We start from the raw sequence: 26,122 nt of genomic DNA on the forward strand, positions 1-26,122 counted from the left end.
GTCAAGAAACCTCTCTAAAAACTTGGGTTTCCAGTCTAGCAACATAAACTTACCTAATCTGCAACAGCAGTTTTAGAAGGTTTTGGTTATAGCTTAACTAGATTAAATGTTTTAAAAAAGAGAATTTGATTAAACTTTTAGTTGAGATTATTTTAGATGAAGCAGAAGTGAATGTTGGATTGTTTTATGGCCTTGAAATAATTTGCAGGCATTAAAAAAAAGATAGAGTTGTGAGTGCAGGTATCTCCAGTATTTTTCAAAAATTCCTCTGAAATGTTTCACATTTTTCTGCACTAAAGCGGCAGACTTCAAAGAATTTGAGGGATTTTTTGTTTGTTTTAAAGCAACAAAAGGTTTTTTTCATATTCATAAAGCTTTTCACTTTTTGCTAAATAAAATAAGGGATTTATTTACTTCTCCTTTTTCATTCGGTGTCTCTAATAAAACATAGTACAACCAATTTCTTACAAAAGTTATAAAATAGTAATTAGTCCACCTGTCAATAATATTTTAAGCCATCCAGATTGGGAAGATGCATGAAGCTGTGCAGTCCAGGCAGAAAACATGTTAGAACCTATTTATATTAGACTTTTATTTAGGGAAATCAGACTAACTATGGGTTTCAGATCTTTAGTTGTTATAAAATAGAATGAATACCATGTATCATGTTCATTTTCCTTAACAATGGGCCTCTATTTTAGCAGTAAAATGAAAAATTTGAAAGTCTTTAAACCACTCTAGTATCTCACCTGAAATCAAGACCTGCTCAGAAAAAGAATTAAAGCTCTGTTTTTGTGTTAATCATCAAAATACCTTTAAAAAGTAAATTCATAAAAAAAAAAGCCAACTATGATATTCAATATGCTGGGTATGCATTTTTAAATCAAGTTTAATACTTATACTTAATAAAGTCACATAAGAATATTATGTATTTTATGTTGCAAGATCACAAAACTGAAAACTTAAAGTTGCAACAATAACAGATGAGTTAAATTTGGAATAAATAAAGTCAAATAGCGCTTTGCTTCTGTCCTATCTGGTGTTAAACTCTATACTTTAAGCTGGGTTCTTTGGATCTGGGCAGAAACCCTATCGAGTGTCATTATGAAGCACAGCCCTAAGCAGATGGTCGGACCTCCCTTTGTTTGCTTGTTTTAAAACATTGGACAGACTGTTGGTGTTTTATGAAAACTCAGCGGGTTTTATACTTATCATTCAATCTATGGCTCATATTATTCAATCCTCTCCTTTTGTCTCCATAAGCTGCTCACATTTCACCTCAGAACGGTGAAAGTTCAGGTAAGTAGGGCGGATGTAAGACTGTTTACACTTTGAGAGAAAATGTTTTATAAGAGGAGTGATTTTCTTTGCAGCTGTGAATTTAAAGTATGTCAGGGTTAATGAATGCTAAAATACATGTAGTTCTCTTTTGGGAATAATAGAACTCGGCTGGATGTTTCCTGCTCCTTTTCTTCCTTTATAAATCACAATTTTTAAAGGCCCACAAAGCAAATAAAATTGCTTTTCAGATGTTATAAAACTAGATTTTCTTTTACAAACAGGGTGAAATCAGTGACTAACCTACTTCTTTCAGTGCAGTCTTATTTTCTGTTCAATTTGTAGAGAAGAAATTTCACCTAGATGGAATTGAGGTAATAATGACCCAGTGTGTCATTATCTGCAGTTTCGAGGATGAAAAGCTTCTTTGAAAATTGAATGGATGCTTCTTTCTGTTTTCGCATTTGGTGAAATCAAGGACAAGTGAACGGGACACAGAGTTCCACATCTGTTTGTATTATTTAGACCGAGGCCTTTCAGTCAGTCACTTTGCAGCAGTAGTGGTAACTTTTCTGTCAAATGTGGTCTCAGAGGGCATGCTGTGCTGCTCAATAAGGCTGATGTGTTCCCTCTTTAAACAGAAAACATCATTTTATAACAATTGCCTTTTTTATGCATCCTGCTAGGTTCTAGAAAAGTTCACATCCCGTCTGGTTCAGAATCGAGTGATGGCCCACAAAGACCTGCGGCTTCTCAGCAAATACCAGCTCATTCTTGCCAGGGATCAGTTCCGGAAGAACCCAGCGCCGCACATCAAGGCATGAGCTCTCATCAATCTTTAGTTCTGTTTACCTCCATTATTAGTATTCTACTTGTTTTGTTTTTCATCTATAAATCTAGAATTGATTTCTCTAACTTAGAAAACATCATGCGACATCAGGACATCATTAAATATGTGTAAAAAACATAAAATATCTGAGCCTTCAATGATTTTTCTTTTCAGAAATTAATTTTTTCCTTTTTTTCATATAATATTACATTTGCAGCATAGATTACTGCTGAATTATAAGAATTTTTCCCCCCAAACATTTGCATATATTAAGATATATCCTAACATATTGCAGTCATTCAATTACCGTACTATGGGGAAACTTCCTCATTGATTCAATGCATCATGCTCTTTTCAGGGATCTCATCAGGGAATACTGGAGGGCGACTTTGCCCTTTGCATCAGTCTGTACCACGGTTATGAGCTGCTGATGCAGATGGGTCTCCGATCACTTTTCTTTTACATCCAGGGAATCATGGATGGATCCAGAGGTCAGTCATTTTTTCTCTAGACTTTGTTTTTTTCTTTCAGTGTCATTTAAAGACCAGATTCTGTTCTGTTAAAGACTTCCAGGCATTTTTCTCTTACGTCAGCCTGATTTCTGCCAACATGTGTATGAGTTAAGCTTGTACTTTCCTTTTTGGCTCAGAGATGTCCAGAGCAAGGAATGAATTACAGAGGACACCAACATTCATGGACCTGTACCATGAGATGGAGACCATGTTCCTGAAGCCACCAGGTTGTATCACATAGATCATTCATAAATGATTCAAGGTTTTCACACCCCTTAAACCTGCTCACATGGGGTCACATAAAAAAAACAACTGTGCTTTCAGTTCGTTTTTGGGTTTGTCTCATCCATCTTTTCACATCTGGAGACAGCAATTTTTGGTTTATTTCTAAATGAGCTCAGGCTCAGACTGCAAGGAAAGCTTCTAAACTTATTTTCACTGTCTTCAGTTTTAAAATAGAAGTCCGGGTTTTCACTATGCAATTTCAGCACATGAGTATTTTGTGCTAAACAATCCCTTTTAGCTCTAGCTGTTATTTTCCTGCTGAAAAGTGAACCTCCACCCCCCATCTAACACATCCGCTGCCTCTAACCGTGTTTCCAACTCCCTGCTTAAGAAAAGCAGTCCCTCAGCATAGTGCTTCCACCTCCATGTAATACACAGTGGAGATATGTTTGTTTCCTCCTCGTTAGCCAAATTTACTCTTAGGTTTAGCTTCTTCTGCTTGTTTGCTGTGTCCCATACGTGTCTTGGGGACTTATTCACTATTCCGCTATAAAGGACAGAATTGTCCTGTCAGCAGATTCTCCCACCTGAGCTGAGTCTCTCCAGCACTAATTTGTTGCTATAATGGATCTTTTTGCTGCTTCTTTTTAATGCTCTGCTTGTCCTGCCATGTCTCAGTAGATGTGCCGCTGTGCTTTGCTCTCCATGATTAGACGACAGAGTGAACAAAGCTCTGTGAGCCATCCAAACCTTAAGGTTATTGTTTTTATACCATGACCCTGCTTTAAACCTCTCCACAATAATCTCCCTTATCTGTCTGCTGTGTAAGGAACTTTGAGATGCTGTTTGTTCTCTAACAAACCTTCAGGGTCCTCACTTTCTAGCTGTTTTTTTTACTGAGATTAGATCAGAGACAGCTGGATTTGTTTCAGGGGCAGCAAAGTAAAGGGGTTAAAATGCAAATGCATGGCATACCTTTCAGAGTTTTTTTTAAATTAAAACTTATATTTAATGTCTTGATTTCTTGCCCTTTCACATACATTTTCATTGTTTTATTGTTAAATTACATAATGTTCCCCCTAAAAAGTTATTTATTTATCCATCCATCATCTGCTGCTTATCTGTCAGGGTTATGGGGCCTGATGTCCATCTCCAGCAGGCATATGGGCTAAAGGCTGGGTGCACAGGTTGCTGGTCAATCACAGGGCAACACAGAGACAAACACAATTCTCTTGCTGCAAAGCAGCAGAGCTGCCGACAGACTTGTGACCAAATTTGTGACCGATTGTTCTGCAGAGGGGATGTGGCTGTGGCTGGATCTTATCAGATGGCTTACTAAAATATTCTGTGCTGACAGCTCTCTTTTCCTCAACTTATATATTAGAAAAAAAACAGGCTTCTATTTTTGACTAGTTTTTTTTTTCTCTGTTATGTATTTTTCTAGGTCCAGATGAACCATTCATTTACAGTCATCCCAAACTGGAGAAGCTGGAGGAGGTGGTGGTGCAGCACTTCAACGTGTGGGCTGAGAGCTCCGCAGACACAAATGGTGATGTCTTTATATAGCACTGCTAAGCCGTGACTCATAAATGCAATGATTGTTTTTAGCTTTGAGAGGAAACCTGAATGCATCAAGGCAGCGATCTGATGTTAGAATGAAATCCTTTATTCTAATTGTAAGAATCCATTAATGCCTTATTATGTTTCAAAGTTATGTGAATAATCCTAAAGCTTGTTGTTTAAGTCCAGCTTTATTATGATGTTCCAGTCTACCCTAACTTTGATTTAGGGTACATGGAAGGAGCTGCCGATGGTTCCTCAAGAAATCAAATCATTTTCTTCAATTTTTCTACCTCCCTTTCTTGGTTCTGGTGCAGACGGAGTGAGCACACGTGTGATGATCTTTTCTTCATTCCGGGAGAGCGTCCAGGAGATCGCCACCATGCTAAACCAGCATGCTCCGCTGATAAAGGTCATGACGTTTATGGGACAAGCCTCTTCTGGGAAGGGGGTCAAAGGCTTCACCCAAAAGGAACAACTGGAGGTCAAGACATCTAACATTTTTTAAAAGCATCTGTATCTAAGGGATGGTATTATGGACATGTATAAAGCTGGTCAGAGGTTCATTTCCGCTCATTAAGGGCATAACTGTCTTGTTATTGTTAGGCTTTTATTTAACTGATTCTTTTCTAGGGTTGGATTATTTCACAATATGTCTCCTGGATAAAGACCTCTTTGTACACAAGGTTTAATCTGGGGGCTTTTCTCTTATTACAGTAGCAGCCATTCAAATGGCCCTTCCCAGTCAAAGGTCAACCGAATGGCAGCCCACTTCCCTGCAACTCCCAGCCCATGGATTGACCCCCCTCGTGGATATTTTTTTACTCTGACTCCACCCTTTCACTGAAGTACAGGGCCTGACCAGAAGATGACGCTTCTCTTTAGATCTTAATGTCCACAAATCATGACAGAAAGAATATTTTATTAAAAATATTGATGTTTAAAAAGGAATTGTAGAGGACCAGCCAAGGGCCCATCAAGGAAAGTGGGGACATTTTGAATGGCTACTACTGTAACACAAGTTTAACATTAAATGTTAAGGTTCAAATTAATTCATACACTTAGAAGATTGTAGCTAAAAAAGATAAAGCTTGATTAGTTTATTTTATTTATTTTTTTTCCGCATACGGTAATTCTGTTTTGATGTTTGACAACTTTTCTTGGGGAAATAAGCTGTTATTTTAGGATCAATGGTTTCCTTAATGGATTCTGCTTAATTCATTTTGATTAGAGGGTTTAGGTCTGTTTTTGGATTCATTGTTTTGTTGATATGTCCAGTTTTAAGGTTTGACCAAAGTTTTCAAATGGAATTCAGGAACCGTCAAACCAGCAATGCAGCAAAAAACTACTCTGCTGGAATTATTCACAATGAAGCCAGTTTATCAACATAGATTTAGGGAAAGAAGCACAGACTCCAAAATCAACACTTTGCAGCCTCCCATTTGAACAAGTTAAGCTTTCTAGAGAGATTTATGGTCAGAGGAGACAAACTAACAGTTTGGCTATAGAGAAGAGACGTGTGTTTGGAGCAGTCTATGTGAGACTTTTAAAGCAAAGAAGGATGTCGTCCAACTGGCATCCATAGTGGTGGTTGCATCATGCTGAGGGTTTTTTTGCTGATAGCCACTGGTTCGTGGAAGGTGTGCATTGAAACTAGTTTGGGATTTAATTCACCTGAAAGCGGGGTCAATGCAAATAAAAGAGCACATCTATGATGACATTCTTAAAAAGAAATTATGTCTCAAAGCGAGTGACTGAAATAATAGCTGAATATTGTTGATGGCTGCAAAAAGAATCTATTTTTCTGTAGTTTATCAGATTTAGTGAAGTATTATTACAGCTTTCTGTACTGTTAAGCTTCATATTATTCACCAAAGGAAGATGTAGATTAGAATTTCTGTGGTTTGATTTCTAAAGTTCAAGTAAAGATGTTTCTCTCTTTTTTTTTTTGTAAGAGGTATTTTGAAACACTGCTCCTACAGTGCACAGCTTTATGATTGATCGTAAAAAATTTAATTTAAGGTAAAATAAATTTCCCAGAAGTGCGAATGGTATTGGACCCAACATTTAATTTGCACCCTATATGAATGAGAGAAAATCCACAGGAACTTTGCAATTTTTTTGCATCCAATTCTTATTTTTTCTTCAAAGACTAAAGTTTTTGCTGGAAAATGATAGTTAAAAAAAGCCACAAAATAAACCTTTTAAGATGTGCACCTACTAGATGAGTGGATTTAGCCTCTAACTGGAACTGAAGTTTTTATTTTAGGTGTTTGAATGTATTAGAACGATCTTGATATATAAATAAAATGATTTTAAACCTTATTTTATTAAAAGAATATATCAGAAAACATTTTCAGGACAAAAATGACGTGTTTTTTGTTAGGAAAATATTTATTAAGGATCTAATCGATGACTATGATGGAACAGTAAGGTTTTTGATTCTAGTAAACCCACCTTCTGATGGCTCACAAAACGAAAGTTACTACCGTAACTACGGTTCTATGAATCCCGGATGACCGCCAGAGGCGGTGCTTCAAGCACTGAATGATCATTCATGCGCATGCGCAGGTCGAGTATTAATGACAACAAAGTCAGCTGTGACCTGCCGGGGACCCACGTGACTCTATATAGTCACGTGGCACCCGGCAATCAATCCCACAATCTTCTCGTGAAAGCAGAGATTCCGAGGGACCAAGCACTCTGGCGGTCATCCGGGATTCATAGAACCGTAGTTACGGTAGTAACTTTCGTTCTATTTCATCCCTACTGACCGCCAGAGGCGGTGCTTCAAGCACTGGATGACTCATATCAACAAGGTCACGAGGAATCAGCAACATTCAAGGAACAACGACTACACCACCCACCTAATGTGATGTAGAGGCATGCTGCTCGAGGATTCCCTGAAGCGGATGGGGCGCAGCCACATTCACCCTGTAGAACCGAGTAAAGGTACTAGGTGATTTCCAGGAGGCCGCACGGCATATAACATCCAATGGCACCCCAGTCATAGCAGCAAACGATGTCGACATGCCCCTTGTAGAGTGGCATTTCACTCCCGCCGGCAGTGGCCGGTCCTGCAAGGCATAAGCCTTGGAGATCAAATCCACAACCCAGTGTGCAAGTCGCTGCTTAGAAAGTGCCTGACCCTTCCGTGAGCCAGCGTAGCAAACAAAAAGGCTATTTGTCTTTCGGAAGGATGCCGTGGCATTGATGTATGTCTCAAGGGCACGAACAGGACACAGTGGTTCAGAGGGACTTCCGGAGTCAAACCGGGCAAGATGGAGAGGCTGGGTGCTGCCTGCTGGCAGTGATACCTTAGGAATAAACGCTACGTCAGCCCACAGTGTAACGCCTGAGCCATCAGGATTCCACCGGCAGCAGGGTTCGGCTATCGAGAGAGCCTGTAACTCCCCTACACGTTTTGCGGAAACCATAGCTAAAAGGAACGCAGTCTTCAGTGAGAGCCATTTGAGGTCCGCCGACGCCAGGGGCTCAAATGGGAGGGACCGAAGAGCCTCAAGCACAAGAGAAAGGTCCCACGCCGGTGCCACAGGGCGGTTGGGTGGGTGTAAACGCCGAGCACCTCTTAAAAACAGTACAACATCCTTGTCTCGGCCCACAGAACAACCATTCAGCCCAACATGCCAACAGGAAATGGCAGCCACATACACCTTTAAGGTAGATGGAGACCGTCCTTGGTCCAGCAATGCCTGCAGGAAGGTCAGTATGTCAGAAACTGAACACTGAACCGGGTCCTGCCCTCTATCACGGCACCAGGTGGCAAAGACCGTCCACTTGTTAGCATAGACAGCTCGCGTGGACGGCGCCCATGCATTAGCCATTGTATGCCCTATGGACCCAGTGTATCTCGAGAAGGTGGACCCCGGCCTTGCAGGGGCCAAATCCAGAGCTGGAGCCGGTCCGGTTCGGGGTGCAAGATCTGACCCCCCATCTGGGAAAGAAGATCTCTCCTGGAGGGGAGACGCATTGGCGAGCCGGAGCTGAGCTCGCACAGTAGAGGAAACCAAGTCCTCGCTGGCCAGTAGGGGGCCACCAGCAGGACCCTGTGCCCCTCCTGACGTACCCTGAGGAGAGTCTGAAAAAGTAGGCTGAATGGCGGAAAGGCATAAAGGAGGGTCCGGGGCCAGTCGTGTGCCAGAGCATCGTGGCCCAGAGGGCTGCTGTTGTCCAACGAGAACCAAAGGGGACAATGAAATGCGTCCCTTGAGGCAAAGAGGTCCACGTCCGCCCTGCCAAAGACCTTCCAGATGCACTCCACCACCTCTTGGTGAAGCTTCCACTCCCCTGGAAGCGGCTTCTGACGGGATAGAAAATCTGCTGGCACGTTCTCCGGCCCTGGGATGTAGGCTGCTCTGAGGCTGGCTATGCGTGGAGCTGCCCAGGTCAGAAGCCGTCGAGTCAAGCACAACAGTTTCCTTGACCTCGTTCCCCCCTGGTGGTTGATGTGAAAGACCACTGTGGTGTTGTCTGACCTCACCAGCACGTGCTTCCCCCGCAAGCCCGGAAGAAAGCTCTGAAGAGCCAGAAGTACAGCCTGTAACTCCAGGACATTGATGTGTTCCCTGCCCTGCCGCTGGGACCATGTCCCCTGTGCCATTTGACCCCGCCAGGTTGCACCCCAGCCCGTGGAGGATGCATCTGTAAACACAACTTCCCGACGACACGGGAGGGAACCGAGCGGGACCCCTGTGGTCATAAACAACCTCACCCTCCATTGGGACAGAGACTGAAGACACTGAGGCCCCACCCGAAGTCTTCGGAGACGATGAGTGTTCCGTGTGGGATCCAGATTCAAGCTGTTCAACCACATCTGGAGGGGCCGCAATGACAGCAGCCCTAAGGGCACTACGGCGGACGCAGCTGTAAGCATGCCCAAGAGTCGAAGATACCGCACAAGAGGCAGCGCCATGCCGCGCCTGAATTCCGGGAGCACGCTCAATATACCGTCCACCCGCTGGGGTGACGGGCAAGCAGTCATTGAGATGGAATCCATGGCAATGCCCAGGAAGACAGTCTCCTGTGAGGGAGTCAGACTGCTTTTCTCCATGTTCACCTGCAAGCCCAAGCATCCCACATGATGGAGCACTAACCGAGTATCTCGAACCGCCTGGTCCCACGTCGCAGCACAAATGAGCCAGTCGTCCAGATATGGGAGGATCCTCAATCCCTGTGCCTGCAGAGGAGAGAGAGCCGCTGCAACACATCGGGTGAACACCCTGGGGGACAGTGAAAGTCCGAACGGGAGGACCCTGAACTGGAAATGTCTCCCTTGAAAAGCAAAACGAAGAAACCGCCAATGGGGCGGAGCGATCGGAACGTGAAAATAAGCATCCCTGAGATCTATGGAAGTGAACCAATCGCCCGGGGAAATCGCCTGCAACACTTCCCTGGTGGTCAGCATATGAAAGGGCATGGCCTTCAAGTACACATTCAGGCCCCTGAGGTCCAAGACTGGACGCAGGCCCCCGGTCTTCTTCGGAACCAGAAAATACGTGGAATAAAAGCCCCCTGGATCCAGCAGGGGGTCCACAGGCACTATAGCACCCTTGGCCAGCAAGGTGCAGATTTCTTGGTTCAGTGCCTGTGCCTTCACTGGGTCGTGGATCACAGTCATCCTGACCCGGCCAGGGATAGGTGGCCGGCGGCGGAATTGAAGACGGTACCCCTGGGACAGGGTGGACAACACCCACAAGTCCGGGGTGTGGGCAGCCCAGAAGCTGAGCTGTTCCGGGGAAAAATAACCGACCGCCGGCCCTAAGGCATCATCTGCGGGTCCCCCGGCCCTTCGAAGGCCCGGGAGGGCGCCGGCCAGACTGCGCGGCCCGAAAGGGATGAAAGGACCTTGTTCCAGCCTGGTCTCGAGCTCTGTTCCTCCGATCTAGAGCAGGTCTCTGGACCGATCTCTGACCTGGTAACAGACCCTGGGGCTCAGTGGGAGAAGGAGAAGGCACTAAGGACCTCCGTGAAGGACCCGCAGCTGCCCAGGTGCTTACTGGCTGGCGATCACGTCTGTGAAGCCCTGCCAGCTGTTGCCTCGTTCTAGAGGCCTGAGCCGTACGGTCCAAGGCGTCCAGTGCCGCAGAACCAAAAAGCTCCCCCGGGACCACAGGCAGGGCCCGGAGGGTCCTCCTACAAGGCTCAGTTAGTGGTGACTGCGCCAACCAGACCTGGCGGCGAGCATGAACCAGTGTGGAGAGTGTGCGTCCAAGTTCCCTCGTCATAAGAGCAAAGGCCTGCAGAGATGCATCAACCAGGCCTTGCGTGGCATGATCCAGCGGAACAGATTCCAAGGAGGAAGACAGGGCCAGCATAAGATGGGAGAGAGAGTTCCCAATCCGGCCCATGCGGGCCCCAGAGTCATAGGCCTTGCAGAGAAGGTCGTCGGTAATACGGCACTGAGGACGCGGACAACGGGCATTGGGCCGCAAGGCCTCATCAGGCGGGATTATAAGAGAGGCAATGCCCGGTTCCACCGCTGGCATCTGCCCCAAGCCAACCTTGGGTGCCTCCTGCATAGCTGCCAGGACCCTGCCATCCGTCGTCAGACGTGAAAACGCCTTGGTGTCTGACCAGCAAGCATGCAGTTCCCGCACATACTCCGCCGAGGGAGGAACCACAAAGGCAGTCTCTGACCTACTGCGCCTAAAGAAGGCGCTGGAGGCCGCAGGCTGGGCCTGAGGAACACTAATTTGTAAACGGGCAAGAGCCGTTCGAATAGCGGATGTCACAGACTCCCCCGTATCCTCCTGAGAGGCAATGGAGTCCGACCCAGAGGCCCCGGAGCCCAGCTCCGGAAGGTCCTCACAGAAATGGGTGCCAGAGGCCGCCACGGAAACAGCATCGTCGTCATTGACTGACGTTTCATCCTGCTCGGTAGGGAGAGCCGTGCCACGATCACCAGCAGTCTGAAAGGACTGGAGGAGGGCTTTCATTTGGGCCAGCTCAGCAGTGAGATGATCCACTTTCGTGGACAACCTCCCTGCATCGGTCCGTCTAGCACGCTTTGTCGGTACCGAAGGTGCAGCCCCAGTAGAACGTTTGCACACCGCTTTCTCCATCGGCAAACGAGCACGCGGCGAAGCGCCCGCCCAGTCGGTAGGCTGCTCCAGTGCAGCCAACCGATCCAGTCTGACCGACCGGGGCATGACGCGACAGTTGGGGCAAGCGTCATCTGACAGCGCCTCCCGGAGATGTTCCACACCGAGGCAGGAGGGACACAAGTCATGCCCGTCATCGGGCTGAAGTGGAGCCAGACAGGTCGAGCAACATAAACTATCCAGCATCATACTGCTGAAAGGCGTGATCAGCCCGCTACCAAGGACAAGTCAACACGAGCAGGAAACGCTACTGGCGACTCGATTATTGACCAAGGATGAACTCAGCACGAGCAGAGACGCCACTGGTGAGTTTAGGCAAACAAACCAAAGAAGAACCCAACGCGAGCGGAAACGCTACTGGTGGGCTCAGGCAAATAAACTGAAAACAACTCAGCGCGAGCAGAAACGCCACTGGTGAGTGTAGATAAACAAACTATAGAAGAACCCAACGCGAGCAGAAACGCTACTGGTGGGCTTAAACAAACTGAAAACAACTCAGCGCGAGCAGAAACGCCACTGGTGAGTGTAGATAAACAAACTATAGAAGAACCCAACGCGAGCAGAAACGCTACTGGTGGGCTTAGGCAAACAAACTGAAAACAACTCAGCGCGAGCAGAAACGCCACTGGTGAGTGTAGATAAACAAACTATAGAAGAACCCAACGCGAGCAGAAACGCTACTGGTGGGCTTAGGCAAACAAACTGAAAACAACTCAGCCCGAGCAGAAACGCTAACGTGAGTCAAAAGAGCCACAAAATTAACGTGGCAAATCAAAGCGAACAGTAAACCACTGCTGATAAAAGAACGAAAACTTACCAGTCACCGCAGATCTGGTAAGGTGAAAGCAGCTTGTGCAGCCCCTGGAGGGCGAGACTTACCCGCAGCTCCGACCAAACCCGGTCACGGGGCTACCAGCAACAAGCAGCCAGGAAACTAGTGGTATACACAGAAGCAAGCAGCTTCACACGACCACACTCCTGTACTCAACACACCTGCGCGCGAGAAGAACAAAAGGGATTGATTGCCGGGTGCCACGTGACTATATAGAGTCACGTGGGTCCCCGGCAGGTCACAGCTGACTTTGTTGTCATTAATACTCGACCTGCGCATGCGCATGAATGATCATTCAGTGCTTGAAGCACCGCCTCTGGCGGTCAGTAGGGATGAAATAGAACCCAGCTTATTCAGACTATGGTGTTAGTGGGAGAAGAGAGAGAAGACATTAAATCACCATCACATTATGTTACAGGTGGTCCACAGGTTCCGACAGGGTGGGTTTAACACCCTGGTCTCAACCTGTGTGGGAGAAGAGGGGCTGGATATCGGGGAGGTGGACCTCATTGTCTGCTTCGATGCACAGAAGAACCCCATCCGCCTTGTTCAGCGAATGGGACGTACTGGACGTAAGCGACGGGGGCGCATTGTCGTCATCCTCACAGAGGGAAGGGAGGAGAGGGTACGTGCTTTTCTCTGACTGCCTTCTTTCATTTGCAAGTCATTGCTGCATCAGCTATGGGGGAATATGGGCCTTTGTTTTCCACAGACCTACAATCAAAGTCAGAGCAACAAACGCAGTGTGTACAAGTCCATCACCAGCAACAAAAATGGCTTCCGCATGTATCCCAACAGTCCCCGCATGTTGCCTGAGGGGGTGAACCCTAAACTGCATAAGATGCACATCACCTGTGGTCAGTTTGACCACCGAGAGGGCAGCAGGAGGTCCATAAGAGGCCGGCGGTCCCACTCTGAGGGCCGGGCTTCACTCATTCACCCTCATAACCTGAGTGAGTGACATGACAGCAGAACATTCCACCTAGATATTAGACTTAGACACTCCCTAATAAGATTGTTGTGGGTCTTGGTATGTGTGCATCTCACGGCAGTTCAACAGATTAGCCCAAAATCAGATGGCTTTCTGAGCGGAACAGAATATTCTCTGTGGGCGTCCACCATGAAGCTGACAGAAGATGAGCCTCATCCAACTCTAAAGCCGTCCCACTTCATGTCCATTCCCAGCGACTCAACGCCTCAGGTTTCATTAAATTCTTTTCTGTCTGACAAACGTTACGCATAATCTTTTTTTGTCCAGATGTGTGTAATTATGCAAAGTTTGGAAACAGGATGAAAAATGTCTCTGATTTGTTTTTACCGGTTTGTTTTTCGAAAGGAGGATAATTCAAGGGACAAACCACCTTCCAGGGAGCTGTCTCTGTGGGAATGGAGACACTGGCAGCACAGACCCCTTCCTTTCCATGCGGTTGATCATTCCCTCCGCTGCCATCACTTCATCAAGGTGATGGAGCTCATAGATGGCATGAGAGATGAGAAAGAGGTGAGGAAAGCTATAGAAAAGGTGATTTTAATCTAAAGAAATGAGAAAAGCCTAAAAATGTCCTCTCACTGCAACATTATAAAAAAATCCTTCTTTTAGTAGAATTACATTTCCTCAGTGGAAACTCTCCCAATGATGAGAAATGATGGCGCTGAATAAAATCAATGGTGTTGAGTTTGTCCAAATTATTCAGAATCGGGAGTTTTCTCCTATGATCTTTTAGGACCACTCAGAGATTTTCTACAGGGTCATGGTCAGACAGCCATGACAGAAGGTGCCTTTTTTGATTTGAATCTGAAACTTTAGGGAATCATTTAAGCCTCAAAAACAATCTTTTTCTCCTCTAATAAGAGGTCAGTCAAATAGTAAAAATTGTTTTAATAAACGTTTTTTTCCTAGTGTCTGTAAAAACTGTAGACAGCAGCTTCCAGCTTCATTTATTTCTGCAGTCAAGCAGCAGATATAGTTAGTTATGTCATAAGCAGGTTCTTTCTTGTTTAAGCAAACCTGTTCATGTTGGCTTGACATCAAGATAAGGATCAGACTGATATCTCGTCTGTTTTTAATGGGTGCCTATTTTTTAAAATATAACATGAAAGTGCGCATTCAGCGTCTGCTCTGCCGATAATGCAAGCGTAGAAAAAGAAATGTGCTGTTTACCTGTGCAAAGACAGAAAACGAAAGAAAAATGTCTGAGGCCTTCAGTATTGAGGAAGAGCATGAGTTCTTTGCCGAGCTGAAAACGCACTTTCATCTGGTTTGGTCTGCCGCGGTTTCCGTAGGCTCGTGAACTCGCAGGCGCGCGCTTTTAGGAAATCCTATACACTACTGTTTATGCTCTAAAAACATTCTAAATGACTTCGTTTCGAGTAAATTATGGACGCTACCCACTCAGGACACTTGGAATACATTGGACGAGCAGTATGGAGGAATATTGACACATTTTTTGTGGACTTTTATGGACCTTTCTGCCTCTGGCGTCATAGACCTCCATTATTTGAATGTCAACAGACAGCAAGAAGCCTCTCAGATCTCCAGATGCATTTGAGATATCAAAAAAGTACTCCAGAGTGTTGTTCAGCATGGGGGTGAGTAGAAAATGAAGGCTAATCATGTTTTGGGTGTACTATTCCTTTAAGCAGGGAAACTGACTCGTTTTGATATGTTTTGCTTTCTACAATCCTCTAACTCCGAATGCACATAGATCAGGTGCCTGCTGATAAGGAAAAGGGTTACACAATGATTGCAAACATCTTGTGTAAATCCTGCCTGTTTTCATAATAGAAAGACAGTAGAGTGCATTTAAGCAATGGGAACTCAAATGTTATAAACTCACATGGACGAGAGGAGTCAGCTGCTTTGCTTATCAACATACAACTGTGGTTTGTTTGGAGTTGCTATATTTGGTGTCGTGACGTCAAACGGCAAATTCCTTCAATGATAAACGGTCTCCATCGTGGCTTGGTTTTAATAAATGAAAATCCTCTTTCCGGTCTGTGGCGTCACGGCTCTCCAGTTGCATCCAAAAATAAATGAGAAAAACCCGAATTGACCCTTCTTTGATAAACTGAAGACACTAAAAATACAACGGCTGCTTTTTGGAAATCTATTTTAACCTTTCTGTGAACTTCAATCCAATTTCACGATCACATTTTTCCAGTTCTTTTCCTGTTTGTTTGTTTTTTTCCTAAAAGAGGCGTATGATCAGTGACGGTTAACAGCATGATAACATAGAAACAATTAAGCTAACATTCCTGTAGCCTGATAGAGCTGGAAAATAGGGGACATTTTCATGTCTACATGGATAGCTGTTTAAAAATCTAATTGGTTTTGTTTTCATACAGAAGAAGGGATGTTTTCTGATTTTGAGAGAGACTCTAAACCATTACAGAAGTTTCAAACTGCATTCATTTTATCACATTTTATCATGTAGCAACCACAAATTTGAATATTGTTTTTTTATTTCATGCTGTAGTTTAAGTCTAGCTTCTTTTATTGTGGCCTCAGAGGTCTGATGGAGATAATCAGGGAGCAAACAGCATCCTGAAGGCAGAGGAAATCGGTGGCTGGTCAAAGAGAAGTTTAAAGCAGGATTAGGGTATCCCACCTAAACTGATAGCCTGGTTGAGGGGAGCATTAATCATATGACAGAATCTATCCAGAGGACCTATACTAGCCGAGCCCTCAAATGGAGAGAAAAAAATCAAGCTAATAAGAGCTTCAGTTTGAATTTAAGAAAACATGACTAACTAAGAAATTTTTGCAGTGCAAATTCAATGCATTTTTCTTGAATTGAGCAGGTAAGTAAGGCCCTTTGTTAACGAAATAAGACAATTTACATTTAAAACAAGAAAAAAACAATTTTTTAGGCTAAGCTTACTTATTCCATAGGCAGATAATCTTATTTATAGACACAAATTAAGGGTAAATAAACTTATTTAAATATATTTGTCTTGCTAATTTTAAGATCCCTTTTGCAGTGTGGAGTTGGAAATAATGCTTGTAGGGGACAAAAAAAAAGCAATAAAAGGCACCCTGGTCAGATGAAACCAGCCTGTAACACACAATGCCGTCAGTGAAGCATGATGGGAGCAGCATCAAGCTGGGGGGGACGCTGTCGTTCAGAAGGGGCAACAAAACTGGCGAAATGATGTGAAGGCAGATAAAGCTACGAAAAGAAAGGTCTTGAAACCTTTGCAGGGGTTCACCCTCCAGCAGGGCAGCTGACCTAATAATACAGCCAGTGACATTGTCAAAAAATTAGCAAACATTTCTTTAAATAAGTGTTTTTTCCCTTTAGGTTGGGAATCTGTGATATGGATGTACTTATGGGATTTTAGTTCTAGAAAAGTTTTCACAGAATACAACTAAGACTTTTAGAAAGCCCTATATAATTTCCATCCCTCTTCACAGAAAAACTATTTTTGCTCTTTCACAGAAAATAACTCTGTTTGTGGTCATAATGTTCCAAGGTGTGGAAAAGTTCAAGGGGTGTGGATATTTCTTCACAGCACATAATCCTGGAGCACAAACCTTGAAAGTATTTAGAGCAGAAATGATTAAACCATTTTGAATGGAATCTTAGTCTTGATTTGAGGTAATGAAAAACATCAGCTGAAGCTCTTCCTTCATTCAACCTATCAACAAATTTGCTTTTGTTATTGTTAAGATTGTTACTAGCTTTGTGTCAACATCTGCTCCTTGAGAGAACCTGCTTATAATAGAACCCCTGAATTGTCTAAATCCCCAATAACTGGGTCAGTGATTATGGTAAAATTGGGCTCCTGTTACCGTTTTAGTCCCTCTGTTGGTCCTAGACGTGAAAAACGAAACGGTCTCACCTAAATAACACGAGGAAAAACAGGCAGCTTATCAATTGAGCTTCACATAATCATATAACCTGCAAGTTTGAAACCTAATTTAAGGGGTAAAACTTTGAAAATGTAATTATAATTTTATAAATGCAGTAAAAGTAAAATACACTGGTAGAAAATAATTGCAAATTTAGTTTTAAATTTTAGGATTTCTAATATGTCCAAAAATAGACATTATGCAACAAACAATTGTTGAATGTAAATATGTATTTTATTTGATTTAATTAGTGCTGAAAAATGAATATAATTTAATAAAATGAAAGTTGTTTTTTTTATTACATTTAAAGTCGTCAAATTAAAGAACATAATAATTAAGATGTTAATATAAATTGAACACTCCTTTTTAGTCCCTGCCTTCAATTAAAAAGTCCAGTGTTCCTTTTCATTATTAACCGGCACTATAATTTTTCAGTTGATTAAGAATCTTAACTGTAAGTGGGGCCCTCACTGCTTTTGCTCTTTTCATATGGAGCCACACTCATATAACCTGCAGAGAGGGGACTGATTGTTCTTGAGTTAATGAGGTATGAGTGGTATAAAAATACCACAAAAAATACCTGATTTTTGTTTCTATTTTATAATATCTATAACACCTAAATAGAAATGTGAATCATAAGTATATGAATTGTTGTCAACCTATTGATGATCTTTGTTAAGAAATCTTTTTAGTTTCTCCTTGTTTAATAAAACGAACCTCCATAATTTAACCTGGTAAGATCTGCTGCTTTTTTTACATGAATATATACATATATACACATTTCTTTATATCTTAATTTAATCTTAAATCTTTTTATATTTCTAACCTAATTTAATCAAGTAAATAATTTCCGACTTTAAGAACAAACATTGTTTTAAAAGACTGAGGATACAACCTAGGAGTAAATTTATTCATCCATTTTTAGCAAAAATAATTTTTTTTAAGTGTTATGAAAAATATGTTACATCTTTGATTTATTGAAATAAATATATATTGCCCCGTTTTTTATTTTACTCTTATTACCAGTTTGGAAATTATTATGACCCTCATATATCAAAGGTGGTGAGGATTTATTTGCAAAAAATCTTGCAGCATAATATGTGAGGCAGTTATATATTTATAAAGGATGAGGCTGTACATGTGCCAACCAAATCTTTGCAGCAGAAAGTTGTGGGTTTGACTTCCTCTCTCCACACCGGCACGCCTTGCCAAGTTCCTGGTTAAGGTGCCAAACCCCAGATTTCTTACTACTACTTACTACTACTTTGTTTATCTCTGTATAATGAAAAATAACAATTTGACTAATTCATTTAATGTCTGTGTTTTATCAGGTAAATATGTAAAACGAACCTTGACATTTCCAAATATTATTTGGGTGGTAAATCTACAGGTTTTTCTTTTTAATTCTTTTATCACCAATAGTCCTAAGATGTCAAACACACGCAATCAAAATTCATACTTTAGTTTTAGTATTTTATGATGTTATGATCATGTTATGATCATGTTTTTAAATTATTCAGGGTTCTGCTCTAACTCTATGAAGCCAATGACATGTTAGTGCAACCAGCTACTTAAATCCTTAACCCCTTGAACCCTACGGACCCACCGGCGGGTCCAGCTGCTACGTGACCTCGTAATTTTACCAAACCCCCAGTATTGATGTAAAAAACATATTTGGCACAGTTTGGTGACATTTATGGATAAATGTGCCAAAATGGCCCCTCCGCCTAAGAAATTTCTCACTAATACCATTCTAAAATAAATATGATTCATCTGATTGAGTCCAAATTTGGTATATTTTTACACAACATTTAGATTTGAAAGTCTGTACTACTTTTTTGTGCTATAAATAATATTTTGGTAGTGTTTTGCAATGTTTATTTTAAAGAAAATTTTGGCGAGGTTCAAAAAATGCAAAATATTTTGTATTTTGTCCCTAATATTTCAGGCAGGGTCAAAGCTACAATGGTGCTGACACCAGAAAACCATTCTATGACATCTTACCTTTACAGACGTACCAAAAGTTTCTTCTTAAATCTAATAGCTTTGAGGCTATAAGTTATTTACTTTTGTGTGTTTTTGTCAGGCAGAAATTTATTTATACCCCCTTAGGGTGTAAGAGGTTAAAGTAAAAACTTATCATTTATAAACTATAACTCGCAATAAACAAATCATCTAAAGCCCCGCGCTGATAAATGAAACATTGTTTTGCATCACTAAGCACTAATGATTCTCATAGCTTGCTTGGCTGTGCTGAAAATCCACAGACATACACATGCGTGTCCATGAGAAACTGGGCATGGAGGCTTCCCTACTCACTTTCAATTAATGAGGGGTGAGGTTTTTATAACGGCAGCTACAGTTCCAATTCAGCATAGAGGCCTCTTGACCTTTTGACTCCAACGCGCCATGCATGCACACACTCTTTAATCCCTTCCACTTCCCCTGTATCTCACTGAAAATTGGACGATTTAGAAAAGAGTGTGATTCTCACTCTTATTAGTCTTAGAAATTACCCGTCGCTCATTCATCTTTTAGCCTCATTATCTGCCAGACTGTACTTTTATTTCAATCTTTTTCTAATCACATATCCCTTTTACAATTAACCGACAGCGGGCATCCACGCAGACAGACCCCCTTCTCACATGATTATGCAACCGTTCTCTGGACCGTTACATAAACCCAGAGAGATGGAAGCAGGTCAGGCCATAATGACCTACATGTACGGGGAGATCGGAGACCAGATTTTAAAAAGATAACTCCAATTTCTTTTTAACAGAACTTAAATAGAAAACTTATGTCGTTCATGTTTTTCTTTTTCTGTGTCCCACTTTAGTGGTCAGGGTTGACCCAGACTAATATGATTTATGCAGCCTTTTAGATTAACATCTACTGTGTGGATCGGCTGATCTAATACTTCAGGATTTCAGAGGTTTTAAAATCTTAAACAATATCCCCGTTCTTGTTTTCTGGCAGTGTTTTGTTAAGTTTTTTTTAAACTAAAGTTATATAAATATGACTTCTACCATCATTCCACTTCAACAAAAGCTGACAGGAAGATTTTTCAGCTTCTGTTACTGCTTTGCTGCCCATCCATTTGAAGCCTTGTTAAAAGGGTAAACACTGATTAGAATAATTAAAAAAGGTATCAACTTTGACCAAGCTGTTCAGCTTTCATGGTTTTTGAATTTCTATGATTATTGTAATACAGTGAAGTGAGTTAATCAGTGGAGAGGGGTCTCCACTTTGCTTTTTTATCATCATGTGGGATAAAATGATGCAAATCATGTGATGCTCAGAGATTGTTTCTGCTTCTGTTTTCATCATCGAGGTTATTTTGGTCTCTGACATTTTTAGACCCAGAGGCATAATCTGTTCATTATTTAATTGGGACAGTTTAATTTAATCCACTGTGATTCCATAAATGGCATGAAAAACGTCACAAAACACATCAAAAAAGAGCACAATAACAGATCCCTCCTGTTGAACTTTGGAAAACTTAAAGCTCCACTTCGGTACTTTTAATGAATAGTTTCATGTCCAAACAGCCTTATTATACCTCAAAAGACTGATTCTGTCCTCAGGTCAATTAATGTTAAAGCATAATATGGGATAAAAAAACCATAAAATAAAATAATTGATTTAGTGTTTTGCACAATCATTCATACAATTTTGCTGTTAAACATTTTGTCATGCCATAGCCCCAAATTCTGCATTGAATTTTTATGGAAAGGACCAAGTTTTCCAAATTTCTTTACAAATCAAAAATCTTAAAAGTTTAGTGTGCATCCTTAGCCTCAAAGAGGTTTACTGTAGAAGATTCATTATCAAAAATCATTATTGGGGAAAAAATAATTCAGTGCTTCTAAAAACTTGAGACTTGGTTGGATGTTAATTTTTCAGGACAACCACTATCAACACCTAACAAGACTGGTTTAGATCACAGTATATTCTAATGTTAGAAAGGCAGAGTCCAAATCCAGACCCAAATAAAACTGGGAATCTTTGACAAAGCCTGAAAATCTTTCCCTTCATTCTTACTTACATTCAGTCAGTTTTGGAAGAGGATCAAGCAACAGATTTGAGTCTCTAGAGGTGTTAAGCTGGTAGATGCATATCCTAAAAGACGTAGCTATAACTGCATGCTGGATTTTCTATTGTTGGAAGAAAAAAAAGTGATCTTCCCTCCACTTTGTAAGATGCACTACTTTCTATGACAGAATATTCTAATGTATTTCAGGTTTTTTCTGTAGGACAACTGGCTATAAGAGTGGATTCCAAAGTAATTAATTGCTAATAAGAGTTTGCAGTAGCAGTAATCAGCTCTGTGTTGGCTGGTTAGTGGAGTAGAGGAGGTAGTGCAATTACGGTATGTAGAATTTAAAGTGAATGCAGGTTTCCACATAAGCAAAAACTGTCATCATTCTTCCAAACAATCTGTTTCCACATTTATTTTTAAGTTACCTCCACCGAGAATCATTTCCTCTCATTTATTCCAGCTTATTTCCCCGAACAGTTTGGTTGTTGACATAAAAGGGTGTGACTTTCAGATACAGCAGTAGGATTTTATTGTTCAGTTTTTGCCAAATGAAAGTAATCTGATAAAACATGAACCTGTTTTCTATATTAGAACAGGCTTAGGAGGTCAGACGTGTTAAGATTAATATATAAATATATGATGAAACCATTTGATTTTGATTCCTTTAGAGTTGAACTGTTCACTTGTTTCGGTCGGAGAAAATGCTAAGAATGAACTAGAATAAAATTATGGTAAGAAAATTATGGGCTTTCTCCTGGTCGACCAAACATAAATTGATGAATTTTCGTTCCAAAGGAAGCATTTGCTCAGATTTAATCTCTTTCATGAAAGCAAGAAGAAAAGGGTATTTTTTCCATTCTGCTCTGGGTTCACTGAGCTTCTCCCTCCTCCTGGTGCCAGATCCGATGGCTCCCCGCCGGTGCTTGTGGGATACCACTTTAGCCGAATCACTTCCAGGTCGAAGCTTTGACAGACGTTGGGCAATCAAATGTATTTAGGCCTCAAATCGAATTTAAAAAAGGGATACTTAAAAAAAAACTTTGGAAACCCTTCTAGATATACTCCTTTTTTGAAATCAGCATCTTAGATTAGGCAAAAGTTCTTTCCACATCATAAACCCTGAGAATGATGGATGTTATGTCAGAGTTCTCCTTCTCTATATGTGGTTGCAATGTGATAAGACACTTCCTGATTGGATTAATGTATGAACATGAGCAGAAAAGCTGCTTTGATTGGTGAAATGACCCCTGCTTCTTTTGCTGTGAGTCCACAGTTCTTCGGACCTGTTGCATTATGCCATCCATGCCTGTTTCCATATCACACTTAACTTACATCAGCTAAAACGTTCCCTTTAAACTCTCTGTCTGTCCTGAAATCTCTATTTGTTTTGGTGTTTGTGTAAACAACATCCACGATAAGAGAGTCACCAAACCCCTCACTCTTTGACATCAGATCCCAAACTATGTGAAGGGGGATCTCTAGCCAGAATTAAATGTATAATAATAATAAGAAGAAATGCAGCTTTATTTATAGTCTGATAGTATCCCTTAGCTCTATCTAGGACAACGGGTAAATAGAGGCACCTGTATATTATATAATTTCAGTATAAATTCACCTAACCTTTAATGTTTTGTTAGTTGTTTTGTTTTATCTTTAAGAGAATAAACAGCAATAAAAAAGACCAACTAACACGGCAGATAGGTCAGAGAGAAACATGTAGAGAGGTTTGAAGCAAAGAAAGATAAGACTTTGAGCTGAATAACTTCAGAGTCACTGAATATTAATGTTTGCCATGCTTTTCAGGTTTTTATCATTTCAAAGATTTTAGGAATTAGGTGCTATTCCATTAAAGATGTAAATACATAAAAACAGGCGTCCACTTTTCTACGTTTGTGGCATCAGGATTAGATTAGCTGCTGTGTGGAAAAAAAAAAAAGCAAAAAAACATGAAAATCCTCCATATTCAGACAGATGCAGCTGTGAACGCCTTGATTTTTTCCAAACTCTTGATGATTGTGTTTAGCTGCGTGAAAGAGCGTGAAACCTGTGCAACATTGAACTTAATTTGACCGATTTACTACCTCTTTCTCAGTGGAAATTTGTGTTTTTAAATCTTTTATCGATAAACGTATAAAGATTATATAGCTACACCACTAAAGTAACCAACATTCTCTCCATTTCTACATGAAAGAATTATTCTTCAGCCATTAAATAACTTATTAAACTAAAAAAAAAAATGCAAGGGACATGATGTCTGTCAATGTGTTTAAAGAACAGAAAAAGGGTTAATCGCAATACAATGAATGACTGGTGACTCGGTCCAATTAATAAACATGGCTGATTAACTGGTGCATCCTTGCAAAATATAAACCTGAGGAGTTTGAACTTAAATAGGTGAATTTTATTGGAAAGAAAATGTACTAAAACTGGTCTAAATGATTTTTCAATGTAGCTCCAGAAAAACTTTCCTTGGAGGAGTTTTAAAACTCCCTCTCAGGGAGAGTTTCCTATATTTTATGTTCTGTTTCAGTGCTGTGGATAAAGTTGAAACGGTTTGGACTAAATATTTCCTTTGATCCTGGAAAGTGTCCCTGAAAGTGAAAATGTGCCTCGTAAAAGGAGGGATTGTATTTGAGTCAATGAGTCGATGCAATCAACTGGTTTTCCTTAGATAGAAAACTTTGTATCAATTTGACTGTATGATCTGGTTGAACTGTAAAGTGCCTTGAGATGACATATGTTTTGAATTTGGCGCTATATAAATAAACTGAATTGAATTAAAACCAGTTGTGTTTATTTGCAGGGGGAATGCCGGTACGAACAGCAGCTGTCTTCCTACCTCCATGGAGACACCGACACCAGCAAGAAGAAACCAAAAGCTGCAAAGATCGGCACAAAGAATAATAAGAACAAAGTTAAACCTTGTCACTCGTCCCGGTCTGAGCTGGAGTATATCGATGAGGAGGCAGAGATGGATACTGCAACCGTGGCGAGGTTCAGTTCTACATCAATCCCAGAGAAACGAAGGCTCCCAGATGATGGTTCCACTGATGGACCTCCTGAGGAGGATTTAGGAGCTGCTCCTTCACACAGCTTTAACAATGACTCTGACATGGCTACTATTACAGAAGCAGAACAATCCTTTAGAGATCCTGCAGAAACGGACGATGTTATAGTGTTGAATGCAAGAAATGATGAAGATGATGATCTTGAGGAGATGTTCTACCTTCCTAAAAACTGTTCTGTGTCTCGGCCGCACTCTGACAAACCCAGAAGAGACGAGAGTCTGAAGGCCATTCTTTCCAACGAAGCCGAACTCCTCTCTCGATCTCCGCCTTCACTGGAGAGCATTTTAGAGGCAGGAGAGGCTTGGAAATGTCATCCTCCATCACCTCAGATGCCTCTTCAACCTTTCCCCGTCAGTTTCAGTTTGGAAGTGGATGATGACGAGGATGATGATAGCTGTGATGATGTGTCAGCTCCTGACCAGAACTTTGATGAACCGGTGACGGTGGAAGGTGGCGGTGAGGACGGGGAGCCTGATAGTCCTACCTGGGATGAGGTCTTCGAGGATGAAGAAGTCGTTGATGAAAATAGCAGAGATGATGAGAAAGAAACGGATTCTAAAAAGGGAGATGATGTAACGAGGTTGGAGGATGCTGCTGGGGTGGAAGATGAAGACTTTTCCAGCAACCTCCAGATGGATGAGAGTATGGACTTGTTTGAAGACGACGAGGCTTTCATGCAGATGACAATTCCAGATATTCCTACTCCTGAGGACAGCTTCCCAGCGAGGGAAACCAACGCCTCACTCGCTGAGGATTGCATTGAAAAGATGGCTGAAGGTGAACACGATGAGGCTTTAGGTGTAAAGCTAACGATTCAAAGCAGCCACAACATGTCGGACAGACAAGCCGAATTTCACAAACCAGCAGATCATTCACAGAATGCTGCTTCCTGTTTCCAGTCTTCGACTGTGAGAGAAAATCCTGAGCTACTAGATACCTCTCATGATTTATTCTCAGTTAATTTTGATCTTGGTTATTCGCTGGACGACTCTGAGGATGAAACTGAAATGGAAGCTGCACCCGCTTCTCCATCTTCTAAAAAAACAGCTGATTCTGCTGCGCCTTTGCCCTCAACTTCTACTTCCTCTACTCATCGTAACATCTTCGCAGGACGCCTCAGGGAGTCCAAGTTATCTTCTTCACAAACGAAAGTGAGCTGTTGGAAGTCTAAGGCTGAAGAGCTTCCATCTCCTGTTCCTTCACTGGGTATCAGACGGACACTCCTGTCCGGGTTTACCAAACCTGGCTCTTCCAGTCCAAAGTGGAGCCGAGCAGAAGGTGGCGTCGCAGCGATGAGCACCAACAGCAGCTCCTGGCAGGAACCGGTTCATGTGAGGGAATCCTCTCCTAATCCAGGTCTGTTCATAAAAACTAAGTCCAGCTTTATGTTTTAGCGTGAGCAGCTGCTCCCTAATCAGCTAGAAAATCAACAATAACTTTAATTGAACAGGTGAAACTCATATTGCTGCTTTTCTCCGGGTTTAATATACATTTCAAGTGTTTCAATTGCCATGATTATTGTTTTGGCACTAAAGTTAACAAGCTAAATATAAATATTATTGCCTACACGTTCATAACTAAAAGCTGTTTGCTAATTAAAGAAGAGTGCTGTACCCTAACATTTTAATGGAAAGTTGAGTGGAAGGAAAAGGTGCATTAAAAAAGGTGCACAAGTACATTGACTCAGAATCAGATTTATGGCCAAGTAGGTTTGCACTTACAAGGAATTTGACTTGCAATTGATGGTGCAGACAAATTAGATATAGTGAATAGTGAATACAGAATCTATAGCCACTGTATGTACAA

General features: G+C 41.8%; 1 protein-coding gene across 1 annotated transcript in view; it reads left to right on the top strand.

Moving 5' to 3' along the window:
* fancm (FA complementation group M) overlaps positions 1-26,122 on the top strand; it is a 61,089-nt gene that overhangs the window by 25,516 nt on the left and 9,451 nt on the right. Inside the window, exons 5-14 of the mRNA XM_038278180.1 lie at positions 1,965-2,096; positions 2,466-2,598; positions 2,757-2,846; positions 4,289-4,393; positions 4,722-4,888; positions 12,776-12,982; positions 13,070-13,310; positions 13,410-13,558; positions 13,694-13,858; positions 24,052-25,672. Coding sequence (XP_038134108.1) covers positions 1,965-2,096; positions 2,466-2,598; positions 2,757-2,846; positions 4,289-4,393; positions 4,722-4,888; positions 12,776-12,982; positions 13,070-13,310; positions 13,410-13,558; positions 13,694-13,858; positions 24,052-25,672 — 3,010 coding nt within the window. The remainder of the gene's footprint in view (positions 1-1,964; positions 2,097-2,465; positions 2,599-2,756; positions 2,847-4,288; positions 4,394-4,721; positions 4,889-12,775; positions 12,983-13,069; positions 13,311-13,409; positions 13,559-13,693; positions 13,859-24,051; positions 25,673-26,122) is intronic.

The sequence above is a fragment of the Cyprinodon tularosa genome, unplaced genomic scaffold (genome assembly GCF_016077235.1).
Source record: "Cyprinodon tularosa strain WSP-4 unplaced genomic scaffold, ASM1607723v1 ctg139, whole genome shotgun sequence".
Classification (NCBI taxonomy): domain Eukaryota; kingdom Metazoa; phylum Chordata; class Actinopteri; order Cyprinodontiformes; family Cyprinodontidae; genus Cyprinodon; species Cyprinodon tularosa.